This window comes from Grus americana, chromosome 6 (genome assembly GCF_028858705.1).
Source record: "Grus americana isolate bGruAme1 chromosome 6, bGruAme1.mat, whole genome shotgun sequence".
NCBI lineage: Eukaryota > Metazoa > Chordata > Aves > Gruiformes > Gruidae > Grus > Grus americana.
The window spans coordinates 23,304,192-23,320,985 of NC_072857.1; the positions used below are offsets into that span (position 1 = coordinate 23,304,192).

The window sequence follows — 16,794 nt, forward strand, 5'->3', positions numbered from 1 at the left end:
GTGGTTCAGCTTCCGTTGCCGTTAGCAGCCCAAGTGTATGGAGGGATGATCGCTCTGTGCTAATTAGTCCATGGTGCTCCTGTCCTGTGACTTGTTTCTGTTGCAGGAAGCCAAATCCAGGCACAAAGCAGAGAAGGTGCCACCAGTATTCAAACACAGCGTCTGTCCCATTGACCGACTTTAGTTATGATGAAATATTGTGGGAGTTAAGATGTTCCCATCCTGCCCTTTCATCAGGTTTAAAAAACTGTTGAGATCAAACCAGTGCAGAGGACTGAAAATACAGCTCCAGTGGAGGGCTCTAGATGTCCACATTGAGATCAGGGGTCTCTGCTTGGAGGTTTTAAACATTTGATACACAACTAGCTACTGTGACTGATGATTTGGTAGTAAAATTTAATCTAAATAAGAGTTAGCGGTAGTTACTCTAATGTCTTCATTTTGTTAATCCAGTGAAACTCTTTGCAAGCAAGTATTGGGAGTGTGAAAGGAAAAGGATGCAGGAGTCTACCTGTCTCTTCAGGGAAGGAAGAAGTTTCATAACATTTAGCTTCATCAGTTTCCAAATTTGCGCCCCCCCCCCGTGTGTATGAAGTCTTTCTGAAAACACAGTGAAGTGCAAAGTCTGCAGTGGCAGCGTTGCTGTTTGAGAACAGCAACCTTAAATTGGACATTTGTGCTCAATGAAGGTTGCAAAATTGGAAATTACTTACACCACTGACTATTTTATTCCGCCTATATGTGGAATGGCTAATAGTTTGTTACCCAGGAAACACTTTCAGTGATTTCTGCTCCGGTCTATTAAAGCTCAGAGCTGGCACTATCGATGTGTTGCTGTTACTTTTAAAGAAAGGATGGCAAAGATGTGCCTTGTTTGGCATAGAAGATACCACGGAAAAGGCAAGAATTTAAGGAATGAAGAAAGCTTTGGGAGATAGCAGAGTATCTTGAGTTCAGTGCAGATTCTGGTGGTTTTTCTATTTGTTTAAATCAAAATGTAATGTATTCAATGGAAGCCACTTACTTTGAACAGGATTTGCTTTCAAAAAATGTTGAAGATGTTCTCCCTCCTTTGACTTGATTTCTTTTGAGTAAGTGTTTATTCTAAAATAGAACTGTAATGATTGCTGACAATTTTTCTTTTCTGAAGTATGTTGTGAAAATCATATGTTGTCCTTAGGCAGTTGCAGGCTGTAAAGTGAGGAAAAGAATTTCACTAGAGAGTGAGGGAACATTTCCAGGAGCTTGGAGGTTTTCTGTATTTCCTTTGATATGGTTTTCTCATCTTCACTGCAACTTTCCTTTTGGAAGGGATCAGGTTAGTAGTTTCATGAGCAGTACTGGAGGGAGTTCAGATAGCTGTGAGCAGAAACTACTCCCAGTTCCCACTGTTGTTTTCATTAGTCGAAGAGGAGCCACAGCCACCTACTAAACTTCTCAAAAATTACCGATGGAAGCAGAGGGGGTTTTAAAATCTTCACCCCATTGCTTAATACTCTGTAACATCTGTTAAAATGGAAAGTTACTTCTGGTGTATTTTGCTTTTGATTTTAGTAACTCTGTTAGGCTAGTTTTGATGAAATTAAGTTACAGCCTTTTTCTTGATGTTTATGTGATTGTTGCTGAATACTGCTCAACAGCAGCTGACAAACTGAGCCCTGGTGCCTGCCTGACTGGACAGTGAGTTCCCACCTCCTTTCACTTCTTGGAAATGTGTGGGTTTATAAAGTATGTTTTCAGCATACTTTACAAACCATACATACGAACATTAAAAATGTTTGTATGTATGTTATAAAACATGCATACATCCAAAGGTGCGGTTCAGCTCTAGAACAAGTCAGTAGGATGTCTTGATGCCTTTTCTGAGGCTTGAGTAATACTCAGCATAACTGATGAAAAGGAGTTTTTCTTGCCCCAGCTGTTTGTTTCAGGTGTAACGTCATACTGCAATGAGGTAGGGTGGATGTAGCTGTGGCTGTGTCCTAGGGTTACACACAGGGGGACGTGGTGCTACGTGGGTCCCTCTCTTGAGAGGGGCTTGTGTCCATCCGTGTTGCAGGTCGTGCCTGCACCTCGCACATGCAGGTACAGCTGGGGTCACTAGCATCTGCGCGTGATGCTAGTGAGCATCACCTGAGCCAAAATTGCATCTCGTTGAAGTCAATTAGTTAAACTGGCATTACATGCTGATCCTGGAGCTCTAATCCTATAGGATTATCTCAAGTTTGGCCATGAATCCAGGGTTGTAAGGGAGTAAATCTGTCCCTGGAAGCCAGCAGATGTTCATAATTGTCAGTGGGACTTCAGTCATTATCACGTATCTCCAAGAAGTAATTAAGAGAAAGCAATAATTAATCTAATTCTAACCAGTAGAGCAACAGGACTGATTGATTTGATTTGAAATTAGAATTTTAGTTTGAAATTGGAATGCACATATTTTAATTATGAGGTATAACTAGAGCTAAAGAGCATTGTGCCAGGTTATGAGAGAACTCTGATTTTTTTCTGTCATTGTCACTTGATAGACACTTCTTTTAATCTATAGAAATGTAATGAACTATTAATAGAAGTTCATTTAACACCTGTGCAGTCTGATTGGCTCAGGGAAAACCTAATCAGTTTATAGTATATATTTAAGCAAGATAAATGGGGAAAATCAGGATTCAAGTATTATGGAGCATCTGATTCTGTAATTTACATGAGGAATAGTATTTTTTTTGGTGTGTCTGACTTTTAGCTCATATGGTAAGCATTAGATATTAAGTAATCGTAACTAAAATCGTAAAAAGCTCAGGCTCCGACAGGTGCTGATGCTCAGACATGTTTATGTTCAGTATATGGTATGGCTGAGCTTTTGTTCTCTGCATAGTAAAAAGGCAAACTTGCCATGGGATAGAAAAAATCAGTAAAATGTCTGCATTTTGGAGTCTCTGTGATTTTCATCTTTGACTCTGCAGTCTTGACAGTTGGGGTGTTACTTTGGTATCTAAATATGAATTCTAGAGCCTGACTTTGGGCATTCAGACCTGAATTGAAAGTTGTGACGGTAGCCCTTGTACACCTTCAGGGAGAAGTCTGAGTAAAATGAATCATACTGTGATTGGGGTGGAGAGAAATGAAGAACTTATTTTTGTCAGTCTTCATTTGCAGAGGAAGTTCTTTGGTTTTAATCTCGGTGTTTCATCTGCCAATATAAGGAGATAGCGATAGCTAGAAGAGCAGCTCCTCGCCTCTTTCCTTTTGCAGAAAAAGATTTTGCTTGCTGCTGAGAAAGCTAAAATGAAACGTGCATAACTGCAGAAAAACCTAACCAGGTTTGGGCATAATGAGCTCAAACTTGATTAAAATTCTTTTATTAAAACACAGCCGAATAAGTAGCCATACAGTAATGACTGGAATGTGTCTTCAGTCTGGAAGGACTCTGCTGAGCACGTAGCACAGCTCAGTGTACAAGCTGATTCTTTTGGACTGCTGCAGTCATGCTGAAATTCACACTGGTGCATGGTCTGTGCCATACTTCCTTAGTTTCGTGCACACTTTTAAGTGAACTGATTGGGCCTCTATAATAGAATTCTGATTTTGCAAATGTACCTGTTGAACAGTGGGCAAGGTTAATAGCAGCTCTGTTGATCACAAGTCACAACATGCTTGACAAGGGATTTTTATGTTTTGGTTGATTTATTCAGCCAAAGAGTAGATGCATGTGACTTTCTTACATTCCTAATAATGTTGATAATACTCATAACACTTATAATCCTCATTATCTTTAGTTAGCTGTCTTGCAGAACCTGGAAGCATAGGTTTAGTCTGCTCTGCTCTGTTCTTTGGGGCAGATAAGTAGTGAAGAAGCGCAAGGGAGTTACGCCACTTTTTAACACGTCCTTGGCTGCTGCTCGAAAATACATTTCAGTGTTTACCATAGTATCTACCTGAACTGATGTAATCCTTTGGAAGCACCTGCTCATAGTGTGTGCTACTGTTGAACTGTGTTGTGAATAAGGACTTGCAGTGATGTACTGAACAGGATTCAAGATTTTTGTGTTTGATGAAGACTACTGACAGGATTCCTGACAAAAGTTCTTTGAAGTCTGGAGTGTTTTAAATAAGTCTGCTTTGAAATACTTTGTTCACAGTGGAAAATAACTTAGGCAAAATTAGGGGAAAATAACTCATGCAAGATTTGGACAGGGGTTTTGGGCACTGGGAAAAACCTAAGGCTGCCTCTTTCCTTTGAGATCAACACTTTTTTTTTTTTTTTTTTTTAAAAAAGGAAGGCCGAACAATAGCATTTTTCATCTATTGATCTCAACAGGTGTCCGAGATGCCAATGAATGTTTGGGGCATCTTATGTCAGGTGGCACATTTTTCCGCTCTATCTTCTCTTGGCTATGCTGTTTAATCCCTGGTAGCTCAGTAGGTCTTCCCTCTGGCTGAATTGTCAGCAAGATGATGGTCACATCACGGTATGTTGTAAAAGGTATCATTTAGCTAGGGAGAAGATATATTCTAGTTATCCCATAGAAAAACACAGGGTCATAATTTGCTTGATCTAGCACCACTGCTGTCAGTAGTTTGCAGATGGGTGAATTAAACCAAATCAAGTATTTCAGTTCCAGAAGCTTTTAGTTGCATTCACAACGTTGAAACAAAAGGTTTCTGATCTAATTTCTGTAAGTGAAATTCAATACATCAGTTTTACCCCCCAAGCTTTGAATGCAAAAGTAGAAATAATAAAAGTTTCTATTCATTACTGTCCTGGTTCTGGCAAGGACAGAGTTAATTTCACAACGAGCCAGGACAGGTGAGCCAAGCTGGCCGGGGGCTATTCCATACCCTGTGACGTCATGCTCACCATAAAAGGGGGCTGGTCGGGCAGGGGCGGGTTCCGTGTGGCTCTGGGACAGGTTGAGCGTCCGGTCCATCGGTCGTCGGATCGGTAAATTGTTCTCTGTTATCACCCATTGTGGATATCTGTTATCAGCACTGTTGTTGATTGTTTCCCTCTCCCTTGCTGTCCCAGTAAACTGCCCTTATCCCAACCCTCGAGGCTTTGCCGTTGTTTTTCCGTTCTCCTCCCCAACCTGCCGGGGGAGGGGTGAGTGAGTAGTGCGTGGCACCCAGCTACCGGCTGGGGCTAAACCACGTCAATTACAAAACCAGTGCCTCTGCTTCCTTAAATTTATGGTTGTTAATGTTAAAAAAAAAAAAAAAAATCCCATTCGTCTTTCCCTGGGGGATAACAGAACTGAGGAGAAAATGCATCTATTCCCACGTTAGGAATAGCTCAGAAACAGATGCTTTGCAAAAGAATTACTCTAAGAGATTAGAGTTAAATGCACTGTTGCCAAAATTAGAAAATGAAGTTATTAATGGCCTTTCTAAAAGCGTGGTTGTTTAGATTACAAACTCTTGTGATGGCTGCTGTGTTTCTGAAAAAATCTTTGAAAACGATGACAGACACATGTAGGGGGAAAAGAAGGAAACACTTTAAACCAAAACCCACTCAAACTGTGTGTCCTGATTTTATATATGTATCCGTCAAAAGCAAGTATTTTACCTGAAGTTTTCGCCATGTAGGGGGTTACTTTCATGAGGACAAATGGTTGTTACTAGTTTCAGTTGGCTCAAGAGGCAGCTGTCCTTTGTGTGTGTGACACTTCAAAGAAAAATGGACAATGTAAGAATTTTTTTGGCTGAAAGCCTTTATTTTGCAAGTAAATATGTCTACTGCTGATTTTGTGATAATACTCATGGGGGACAGTTGATAGAGGAAAAAAAATTGCTTTATTCAGTTTTTAAAATAAGAACCTTCACATTTGGTTACCAGAACAGTATCTAAGGAGGGCTTGCTAGAGTGGCCTTTTTACAGGAGAAATAAGTCCTCTGTGGGAATGGCCTGTTCTTGATGAGAGATTTGTTGGAGAAAAACATTATCAGCTTCAAAATGGAGTATCTGGCCAAAGGAGTGGAGAGGGGGAGTGCAGGTTTGCACAGAGCGTGGAACAGTTCAGTGAACGCTTGCTTGGGCCAGGAGGGATCTCGCTTTGCTTCACAGGTTAGAGATATTAAGGTGCCTGTAAATTCAGCTGAACAGTGGCACAGGACTGGCATACAACTAGAAGAAAGTCTGAAAGCACTTGTATTCACTGTTTTGGGGGTTTCTGGTCATTTTAGTAACAATACTTTTTCCCACCCTTACCAACAATTTCTGGCAAGGCCAAAAATACCCCGCTTGACTCCCTGGTCTTTTTATCAACCACTCTCAGTGAACATTGCAACAATAATAGCAGTAATAACAATACATGTACTGGTTTGCAGGTCCAATAATTGCAGAACTATTACTGGTTTACAGTTTCCCCCCCCCTTTTTTTTTTTCAAGGAACAGTTCTGTGATGTAGCTTTTCATCCATCTTCAAATGCTTGTATGTCAAACCTCTAGCAGTGTGGTAAAAACACTTCCTGATTCTGCTGCCTGCCTTTTTTCTGATATTACCTCTGCAAATCCCTTGAAATTATTTCTCTTTCCCTGCAGGTTGCTGGTTGGAGCTCCACGGGAAAAGGCCTTTCCATCCCAACAAGCCAACAGAACAGGAGGGTTGTACAGCTGTGACATCACATCTCCAAATACACGCTGCACACGTGTCATATTTGATGAGGAGAGTAAGTTCTTCAGCACTTTTGTTTTAGATTGAAACAGTTGTCTGATTTTTCTTATTTGATGTGGTCCTTTCCAAATGCAGCGTATCAGCTGCTTCTATGGATTTATACATAACTAGAAGTGTGTAATAACATGGACGTTGTCAGTGATAACATGTACAGACACTGCCACCTGCAGACTGTCTCATGTACTGTATGAAGTGCCTGTCCTGATAGGGACTTTAAAAAAAGAAAAAGTAAAAAAACCTAAGAAAAAAAAAAAGTAAAAAAACTAAGAAAAAAAGTAAAAAAAAGTAAGAAAAAAAGTAAGGGAAAAAAGGAAAAAAAGTAAGGGAAAAAAGGAAAAAAAGGAAGGAAAAAAGGAAAAAGGGAAGGAAAAAGGAAAAAGGGAAGGAAAAAGGAAAAAGGGAAGGAAAAAGGAAAAAAGGAAAAAGGGAAGGAAAAAAGGAAAAAGGGAAGGAAAAAGGGAAAAGGGGGAAGGGAAAAGGAAAAAGGGAAAAGGGGGAAGGGAAAAGGAAAAAGGGAAAAGGGGGAAGGGAAAAGGAAAAAGGGAAAAGGGGGAAGGAAAAAGGGAAAAGGGGGAAGGGAAAAGGAAAAAGGGAAAAGGGGGAAGGAAAAAGGGAAAAGGGGGAAGGGAAAAGGAAAAAGGGAAAAGGGGGAAGGGAAAAGGAAAAAGGGAAAAGGGGGAAGGGAAAAGGAAAAAGGGAAAAGGGGGAAGGGAAAAGGAAAAAGGGAAAAGGGGGAAGGGAAAAGGAAAAAGGGAAAAGGGGGAAGGGAAAAGGAAAAAGGGAAAAGGGGGAAGGGAAAAGGAAAAAGGGAAAAGGGGGAAGGGAAAAGGAAAAAGGGAAAAGGGGGAAGGGAAAAGGAAAAAGGGAAAAGGGGGAAGGGAAAAGGGGGAAGGGAAAAGGGGGAAGGGAAAAGGGGGAAGGGAAAAGGAAAAAGGGAAAAGGGGGAAGGGAAAGGGAAAAGGGGGAAGGGAAAAGGGGGAAGGGAAAAGGGGGAAGGGAAAAGGGGGAAGGGAAAAGGGGGAAGGGAAAAGGAAAAAGGGAAAAGGGGGAAGGGAAAAGGGGGAAGGGAAAAGGAAAAAGGGAAAAGGAAAAAGGGAAAAGGAAAAAGGGAAAAGGGGGAAGGGAAAAGGAAAAAGGGAAAAGGGGGAAGGGAAAAGGAAAAAGGGAAAAGGGGGAAGGGAAAAGGGGGAAGGGAAAAGGGGGAAGGGAAAAGGAAAAAGGGAAAAGGAAAAAGGGAAAAGGGGGAAGGGAAAAGGAAAAAGGGAAAAGGGGGAAGGGAAAAGGAAAAAGGGAAAAGGAAGAAGGGAAAAGGGGGAAGGGAAAAGGAAAAAGGGAAAAGGGGGAAGGAAAAGGGGGAAGGGAAAAGGAAAAAGGGAAAAGGGGGAAGGGAAAAGGGGGAAGGGAAAAGGGGGAAGGGAAAAGGGGGAAGGGAAAAGGAAAAAAGGAAAAGGGGGAAGGGAAAAGGAAAAAAGGAAAAGGGGGAAGGGAAAAGGAAAAAGGGAAAAGGGGGAAGGGAAAAGGAAAAAAGGAAAAGGGGGAAGGGAAAAGGAAAAAAGGAAAAGGGGGGAGGGAAAAGGAAAAAAGGAAAAGGGGGAAGGGAAAAGGAAAAAAGGAAAAGGGGGAAGGGAAAAGGAAAAAAGGAAAAGGGGGAAGGGAAAAGGAAAAAAGGAAAAGGGGGAAGGGAAAAGGAAAAAAGGAAAAGGGGGAAGGGAAAAGGAAAAAAGGAAAAGGGGGAAGGGAAAAGGAAAAAAGGAAAAGGGGGAAGGGAAAAGGAAAAAAGGAAAAGGGGGAAGGGAAAAGGAAAAAAGGAAAAGGGGGAAGGGAAAAGGAAAAAAGGAAAAGGGGGAAGGGAAAAGGAAAAAAGGAAAAGGGGGAAGGGAAAAGGAAAAAAGGAAAAGGGGGAAGGGAAAAGGAAAAAAGGAAAAGGGGGAAGGGAAAAGGAAAAAAGGAAAAGGGGGAAGGGAAAAGGAAAAAAGGAAAAGGGGGAAGGGAAAAGGAAAAAAGGAAAAGGGGGAAGGGAAAAGGAAAAAGGGAAAAGGGGGAAGGGAAAAGGAAAAAAGGAAAAGGGGGAAGGGAAAAGGAAAAAAGGAAAAGGGGGAAGGGAAAAGGAAAAAAGGAAAAGGGGGAAGGGAAAAGGAAAAAAGGAAAAGGGGGAAGGGAAAAGGAAAAAAGGAAAAGGGGGAAGGGAAAAGGAAAAAAGGAAAAGGGGGAAGGGAAAAGGAAAAAAGGAAAAGGGGGAAGGGAAAAGGAAAAAAGGAAAAGGGGGAAGGGAAAAGGAAAAAAGGAAAAGGGGGAAGGGAAAAGGAAAAAAGGAAAAGGGGGAAGGGAAAAGGAAAAAAGGAAAAGGGGGAAGGGAAAAGGAAAAGGGGGAAGGGAAAAGGAAAAGGGGGAAGGGAAAAGGAAAAGGGGGAAGGGAAAAGGAAAAGGGGGAAGGGAAAAGGAAAAGGGGGAAGGGAAAAGGAAAAGGGGGAAGGGAAAAGGAAAAGGGGGAAGGGAAAAGGAAAAGGGGGAAGGGAAAAGGAAAAGGGGGAAGGGAAAAGGAAAAGGGGGAAGGGAAAAGGAAAAGGGGGAAGGGAAAAGGAAAAGGGGGAAGGGAAAAGGAAAAGGGGGAAGGGAAAAGGAAAAGGGGGAAGGGAAAAGGAAAAGGGGGAAGGGAAAAGGGGGAAGGGAAAAGGGGGAAGGGAAAAGGGGGAAGGGAAAAGGGGGAAGGGAAAAGGGGGAAGGGAAAAGGGGGAAGGGAAAAGGGGGAAGGGAAAAGGGGGAAGGGGGAAGGGGGAAGGGAGAAGGGGGAAGGGAGAAGGGGGAAGGGAAAAGGGGGAAGGGGGAAGGGAAAAGGGGGAAGGGGGAAGGGAAAAGGGGGAAGGGAAAAGGGGGAAGGGGGAAGGGAGAAGGGGGAAGGGAAAAGGGGGAAGGGGGAAGGGAGAAGGGGGAAGGGGGAAGGGAGAAGGGGGAAGGGAGAAGGGAAAAGGGGGAAGGGAGAAGGGAAAAGGGGGAAGGGAGAAGGGAAAAGGGAGAAGGGAAAAGGGAAAAGGGAAGGGAAAAGTAAGGAAAAAAATAGTACTTTAACAATATTTGAAGCTGTGTTATGATACTCTGCAGCTGACCCGACCACGGAGAGTAAAGAAGACCAATGGATGGGTGTAACTGTGCAAAGTCAGGGGCCAGGAGGAAATGTGGTGGTAAGTCTAAATGACTAATTTAAAAAACATTTTGGGTCTATGGTAAATGTTCTGAATGGTCTGTGTTTCTCTGTAGCTTTCTGAAAGGTAACCTTACCATGTTTACTCCTGTGATTTCTTGTAAGGACTTAAATGGCTCCCTAGCAAAGTAAAACACTTGAGATTGTAAAAGCTTTAAATTAGTGTTCTAACTGTGAGTTAGCCTTGCTTTATAACCTTTGTAACAACAATCTAGGATGGACGGTTCATTTTCTGGGTGCCCACTTTTTTTTTTTTTTTGTGATATACACATTATTTCTTTTAAATAGCACTGGCTACAGAAATAGGGAAAAACAGTGTGATAAGGTGGTAAAAGTAGCAGGCTATCATCAGCTTGTTTTTCGAGATGATCAGCCTCACTTTAACTTTCATCAGGGACTTTGGCTGACTTGCACCTATGAATTAATGTGGCCACTGCACAGTTAAGACTACTAGTTATTATTTGTTTTATGCAACACAGAGAGAAAAAGCTTTCAGCAGTTACCTGAGAATGATACTTTTTTAGCTCTTTCTCAGTTAAATAAACCCCTCATGGTGTTGCAGGATACCAGCTACATCATAAAATGGACGTGCAGTGAAGTTTCCCCATCTAATTATATTCTTGCAGGTTAATATCACCGCTTCCAAAACTGGAGGCAGATGACTTCAGGGTATGAATCTGGAGTTATTTAAGGATTTAGAGGCAGTAATAACTTGCATCAGTCTGCCTCAGAACCCAAAGCGGGGAAGAGCAGACAGAAAGAGTCCTAATTAATCATCAGCTAATGCCATCTTGTTTTTTCTGAGAAAAAACTTTTCGTTGTAAGTGGGAAACGCACATTAGATGAAGTGTGGGCAGCCTGAAGGTCACTGTGCAACAGGACAGTACTGCAGTGCTCTGAGTGTGGAGCAGCTGGGTGTTGGCTTACTATTTAAGCCTTGATAGGAACGATAGAAAAGATAGGTCAGCTGAGAAACTTGGCTTGCTTCTGCTCTTCACACACTTGCTACATCTGGTTCTGCAAAAAATGCTGCTGGTAAAGGGGTTTGATTGTTCCACCTCTTTTTACAATGGTTTGTTGGTTACACCAGTTAACCCAGTGTCTGGTCATCCTTTGTGTTAAATATTTGATTAGAATTCTGTTCCCAGGTGAACAGTGTAAAAGGTTAAGGAACAGGTTGTGCTCAGCGCTGCTGCTCTGTCCCAGTGACGGTTATCCCATAAGTGGAACACCCAGCATGGGAAGTTGGATATCCCTCCCTTTCACTGGAAAAGCTTTCAGCCTCCATTTTGTGGCGCTTTTCTGGAAGGCGTGAGTTCTGAATAGTCTCAGGTAGATTGTAGTTGAACAGCTTCTTGTGTCCTGCACAATTGTGTGTCATTTAATTCTGAGAGCTGCGGGGAAACACAGCCACTTCTTTCTTTATGAGAGAGTGAGTGGTTCTCCCCTCACTTCTTGAAAGAGAGGGACTAGGTATCAGGGAAGGCAGTAGGGCTAAACCCTGAATCCCACAGAGAAAAGGGATTTAACCATGCGGCCTTCCTTGACCATGATGCTGGTTGCTCGGACTTGTACCTATGGATGCCCAACTTCCATACATTGCCCGTGGGGAACAGCGGACTCTCTGCATTGCAACATGGATGTGTCTACAAGGTGACTGATTTACCGCATGGCTAGCATGAAGTATTGCTAAAGGAGACCAGCCTTCTTTATGACTTGCATATAAACATACAGAAAGCATTGCTTACTATTTCTTCTGTCTTGCAGACATGTGCACATCGCTATGAGAAAAGGCAGTATGTAAACACAGTGCAGGAAACCCGGGATATCATTGGAAGGTGCTATGTGCTGAGCCAGGATCTCACTATTAAGGATGATATGGATAATGGAGTATGGAGTTTTTGTGATGGTCGTTTAAGAGGCCATGAGAAGTTTGGTTCCTGTCAGCAAGGTGTTGCTGCTACTTTTACTAGAGACTATCATTATATTGTGTTTGGTGCCCCAGGCACTTACAATTGGAAAGGTATGATCTAGCTTCCTTCCTGCGTACCCTTCCCATTTCCTCTGAGATTGCTCACAAGAGTTGCATCCTAGATTTTAATTTTTCTTTTTTTTTTGTGGAGGGGGGAGGGGATAATAGGGATCTAATTATTTTACCCTGCTTTCACAAAATGCTATGTTTCTGAACAAAAAGTATTTACTGAAGTGCGTTTAAATATCTTTGAGGGAGTACTTATGAATGGATAATGGAACTTTGCACATAGGTACAGCAATTTTTCCCCTTATTAGTCTTAATCTCATGGTGAGATTGAGTGCTTGCTTTGAGACTTACGTATTGGAACAAACTACTAAATTATTTTAAGGTTAATTGACCAACCTTTTTTGCTGCATTTGAGCAAATGTTAGATAGCTGCACTGAATTCTTTGTCCTGCAGTACTCTCCACTTTATTCTTTGTGAAGTCTGTGGAAAGTAGTACTTCCCAAATTAAATACTGGAGGATTGCGGGTAGATAACTGAACAGAGCAATACTACATCTTTTCATATCTAAATCCATGGATAATCTGATTAAGAGCCAAGTACTCTTTATCATCTAGGAAATATTCCAAAACTTAAGGGAAAAAAACCTATAGATTTTCACTGTTAATTTATACTGAGAAGCATCTAAGCAACCAGCTCTGTCTCTTTTTCTTAATGCGTTTTTTCCCGTCACACTTCATTACACCAACAGCTGTAAATTCTTCCCTCCTTAGAACATCTGATCCTTGGAACATTTTTTCCCCTCGTACACCTGTGCCTGCTATATGAACCATGCAAAATCTTTGAATTAAGCTCTGGCACAAGGTGTACTTTAGTGAGAACTTAATCTTCCACGTATCTGTCCACAAAATCTGACCAAGCTGAAACAGCATATTGAGTTCAGGCACTGTTTTGCTTTATGCAGAGAAGTGCTAAGTATATCAGTCATAAGAGTATTCTTTTGTATCATGGAAAAACATGTTTGTGCTTGCCAAAATGTTAAATATGCCTGTTGATGAAAGGGAAGCACACATTTTATCGAACAATAGCTCTTTTCCCCTTAAATAATATTTTCTAAATATATCACTAGTGTTTGTCATAGCTGAACAGTAATTTTTTTTTTTTTGTGTTCCTGTGTACTCACCTCCCTTGTGAGAGAGGCTTTATGAGGTTAAGAACTGTGGGATGAGAATGGTTCCTAGCCAAGTTGGTCCCATGTTTTTTGTTGAGAATTTTCTTAGTATCCCGTTTTCCAGATCATTGCATGGCCTCCCTGTAGAGCAGTGCCAGATTCTGACACACAGCTAGAACTTAGAAATTCATTGCCTTTTGAAACCGCTTCAGTCACTGTCTCATTCTCCATAATTTATATTAGTTGGAAACCATTTATCTGTTACTTTTCTCCCTTACCATTCATTTGCTTTTATTTTATCATTTCATTTCTTCAGGGGTGGTTCGTGCAGAGCAAAAGAATCAGACTTTTTATGATCTGGGTATCTTTGATGATGGGCCGTACGAAGTTGGTGATGAGAGCCGCCAAGATAAGAATCTAGTTCCTGTTCCAGCTAACAGTTACTTAGGTAGGAATAAGTACATACAGTAAATCTCTTGAGGCTTCTTAAACATTTGTGATCCCAGCCTGGTGCAGTTATATGAACTGGGAGCAGAAAATCCTTCATTTGTGGACCCTGTGACCTGTTAAACAATTCTGGATAATTCACATCTCCCTCCACGTGTATGGGCCAGTTGTAAGTTTAAGCTGGTACTCTGCTGAGGTACCTAGAAGAGCTGCTAATGTAATGAGAGATTTAAGAGCTGTGATGAGGATCTACCAAATCTGAAGGAGTGGTTATAATCATTCCAATGGTAAGTATGGTGTACGGATCTGTGGTCCTCAGTCACAAGGTCTCTGCCATGTGGTATCACAGGGTTTATAAAAATTCGAGTTTCTGGATGTAACTGTTAAGATTGCAGTTTCTCTCTCCCGGTAGTTGAGTGCAATTTTTTTATTCAAGTTTTTAAAACTCCAGTGGCCTTTTAATGGGCCTTTAAAATACCATCATATAAGTAGCGTTTATATTTTGTGTGTGTGTGTGTTGCAGGAGGTGAGTCTCTTGCACTTTGTGCAAGTACGAAAGCAGAAAGACATCCTTAGGCCAGTGGATGTTACTGTACACAGTGAGATATGTTAGCTGGCACAGCGAAAAGGCTACGCTGCCTTTTTAGAAAGGCCTCAAGTGTAAAGTGTAGAGAACCTTCCTGTTGTAGCACAGATTTCTGCAGTGTATTGATCCACTGCTTTTGGCATGTACAACAAATACAGTTTTGGTAACTTGAAACTGGAATTTCTGTGTGAGTGGTGCAAAGCTGACTAGATGGGAAGGGCATTGCTAATATAAAAAGTAAAAGCAAGTCAAGAAAAGGGCCAACTTAGAGCTACATATCTGTTAGAAGAAATGGAACATAAACTTTGGTTAAATATCAGCAGTAATTACAGGGTATAAAAAAGAAAAAAAAATCATAAGAGCTTATGCTAGAAAGACCAGCTGATAGCCTCTTCTAGTGAAATCAGAATTGGTAAGGAGAGGAGTGCTGCAGAAGTGTCTTTTGCTGTGAACAGAGCAATACTGACTTTTTATCTCCTCAATGTAAATGCTGCCTTTGATTTGTCAGAATCAAACCCACTCCCAGGAAGCCTGCTGCTCACTGGCATTGCTGTTCCCTCTGTTTAGACAGTAAACAAACATGGTTATAGCTGCTTTGCTTCAATACTATTTTTTTCTCTTCAATCTTTCACTCGTGTTTACAGGTCTTCTGTTTTTGACAGCTGTATCTGATACCCATCCAGATCAGTTTGTATACAAAACATTGCCTCCCGGCATACAGGTGGACAGATCGGTGGATGTCACGATGAATAGCTACTTAGGTTTGTGACCACCTGAGGTGGCAGCATCTGGTCAGACGTAATCTCCAGACCTTTGACATGATCCTCCCCCCTCCATCCCCCCTCATCTCAAATACATCGCAAGTAAAAGCATGTAAAACCAGGGATTCAGATGAAGAGTAGCTTGCAAAGTAACATGGCTTCAGAGAAACACTGATTTGTCATGCATTCCTCCAAACCCTCTCATCTCTCCCCCAGATGGGACTCCCTGAATTTTTCTGAACCTGTCTCATCGTGCATTGCTGTAATTGAGAATTTTCGTAGTAGTGGTGAAGTGTTTCAGAAGGCAGATTTCTATCTGCTGACTAGTATCCTTCTTCCTTGCAACGTGCGTAATTTTCTACTTTGGCCTTTATTGGATATGTTGGTATATGCACTCTGTTCTTTTAACTCAGCTTTTCATGGGTTTTAAAATGTATTGACTTTTATAAAGAATACGTAAGACTAAATTTGTTTGAACCTGTCCTTCAGGGCTGCGTAAAATCAAAAGGGCCAATTTCACCATTACTGTGTAAGGTGATTCTCAAATACTGTATACATCATTCCTGTAAACTACTGTGCGCCTGCAGTACGCTGTGCATGTCTGCAATGGAATGGGACTGCCTTGTACTTAGGAAGTTTTAGAATGATTTTGCCAGAGGTGAAATACTCGAGCTATATTCAAGTGGTAAGGTGTAGTCATTTGTAAGCTGCTATGTTGAAAAATGGTCTTGTATTTGGTGTCCGTGAAAAGTAGATCTGAGGGAGCAATGAAATAATTTGTTTTGTGGGGGAAATACTTAAAATGTAATGTATGGAGGAGTGTGGACTTGTGAACATGCATCTGCCTGTCCAAATAGAAACAGAGCATTCCCAGTGTATCATATTCTGTTTTAGACAAAACTTTAATATACCACTTTAATATAGTAGGGGAAATTTATTTTTCCAATGATCAATACAGGCTGTTAGTTTGTTTGTTTATAGTTTCTTTCTTTCTCTGTTAAAGGTTTCTCTTTGGACTCTGGTAAAGGAATTGTCTCCCAAGATGAGATGACTTTTGTGTCTGGTGCCCCAAGAGCCAACCACAGCGGAGCTGTTGTTCTACTGAAAAAAGAGAAAAATCAGAGAGCGCTTTCACTTGAGCACATGTTTGAAGGAGAAGGGCTGGCCTCTTCTTTTGGCTATGATGTTGCTGTGGTGGATCTCAACAACGACGGGTATGGCCTAGGTTAACTCCTGCTGCTGGCATAATGATGCACAGCGATCCGGTTTATTTCCACTTTGGTTTGTCATGTAAGAAATACAGGGAATGCCAAATCCCATCTGCTATGATCTCCTGGAGGAGATGGCGACCATCTCGGAGATCCAGTCAGGACACAGTCTATGTTTCTAATTATAGAAAAGAGCTTTAAAATTTAAACAACTAGTGTAAACAAAGAAAGAAGAAACAGATCTCATACCCAAAGCAGGCCCTAGGAGATCCTTGTATGTCACAAAGGGAATATAATCAGCTTGTTGTATGGGTGGAGCTGTTGCTGCTCAGCCAGTTCAATGTACTTCTTAGTCTTTGTCCAGCAGCTCCTTGGCTAGCTGACCTTGAGACCTCTGTCTGATCTGTTACTTTCCACAGTTCTTCTGTAACAGCACTGCTTTTTTTTTTTTCTTCTTTAATTCCAAGATGGCAAGACATTGTTGTTGGAGCCCCGCAGTATTTTGACAGAAGTGGAGATATTGGTGGTGCTGTGTACATCTACATTAACCGGCAAGGCAAGTGGGAAGGAGTAACACCTATTCGCTTGAATGGAACCACTGACTCCATGTTTGGTCTTGCAGTTGAAAATGTTGGGGACATTAACCAGGATGGATATCCGGGTGAGTGACAAATGATTCCAATAAAATTGTGACTTGTTTGGTAATGCCAGAGTTGGAACATCTTGCCTGTATCATGATTGCAAGCTGCAGGAAAAGCGAGCATGACTTTAGATGTTG

The 16,794-nt window shown here is 41.6% G+C and overlaps 1 protein-coding gene and 1 long non-coding RNA gene across 14 annotated transcripts in view; one reads left to right on the plus strand and one right to left on the minus strand.

Moving 5' to 3' along the window:
- The window catches only part of ITGA6 (integrin subunit alpha 6), a 51,891-nt gene that overhangs the window by 14,802 nt on the left and 20,295 nt on the right, over nt 1-16,794 (plus strand). For 2 of the 5 annotated variants that reach the window (XM_054829289.1, XM_054829290.1), the window contains exons 2-7: nt 6,533-6,660; nt 9,765-9,844; nt 11,632-11,887; nt 13,331-13,462; nt 15,812-16,022; nt 16,484-16,677. In XM_054829289.1, the coding sequence (XP_054685264.1) occupies nt 6,533-6,660; nt 9,765-9,844; nt 11,632-11,887; nt 13,331-13,462; nt 15,812-16,022; nt 16,484-16,677 (1,001 nt within the window). Of the gene's footprint in view, nt 1-4,886; nt 4,937-6,532; nt 6,661-9,764; nt 9,845-11,631; nt 11,888-13,330; nt 13,463-14,627; nt 14,809-15,811; nt 16,023-16,483; nt 16,678-16,794 lie in introns of those variants that run through there. The other 3 variants (XM_054829291.1, XM_054829292.1, XM_054829294.1) reach the window with 3 other exon arrangements.
- LOC129207826 (uncharacterized) overlaps nt 5,642-16,794 on the minus strand; it is a 33,917-nt gene continuing 22,764 nt past the window's right edge. For 5 of the 9 annotated variants that reach the window (XR_008577566.1, XR_008577556.1, XR_008577557.1 and 2 more), the window contains one exon: nt 15,695-16,761. This is a non-coding gene — a long non-coding RNA (uncharacterized LOC129207826). Of the gene's footprint in view, nt 5,657-13,321; nt 16,762-16,794 lie in introns of those variants that run through there. The other 4 variants (XR_008577558.1, XR_008577562.1, XR_008577565.1 and 1 more) reach the window with 4 other exon arrangements.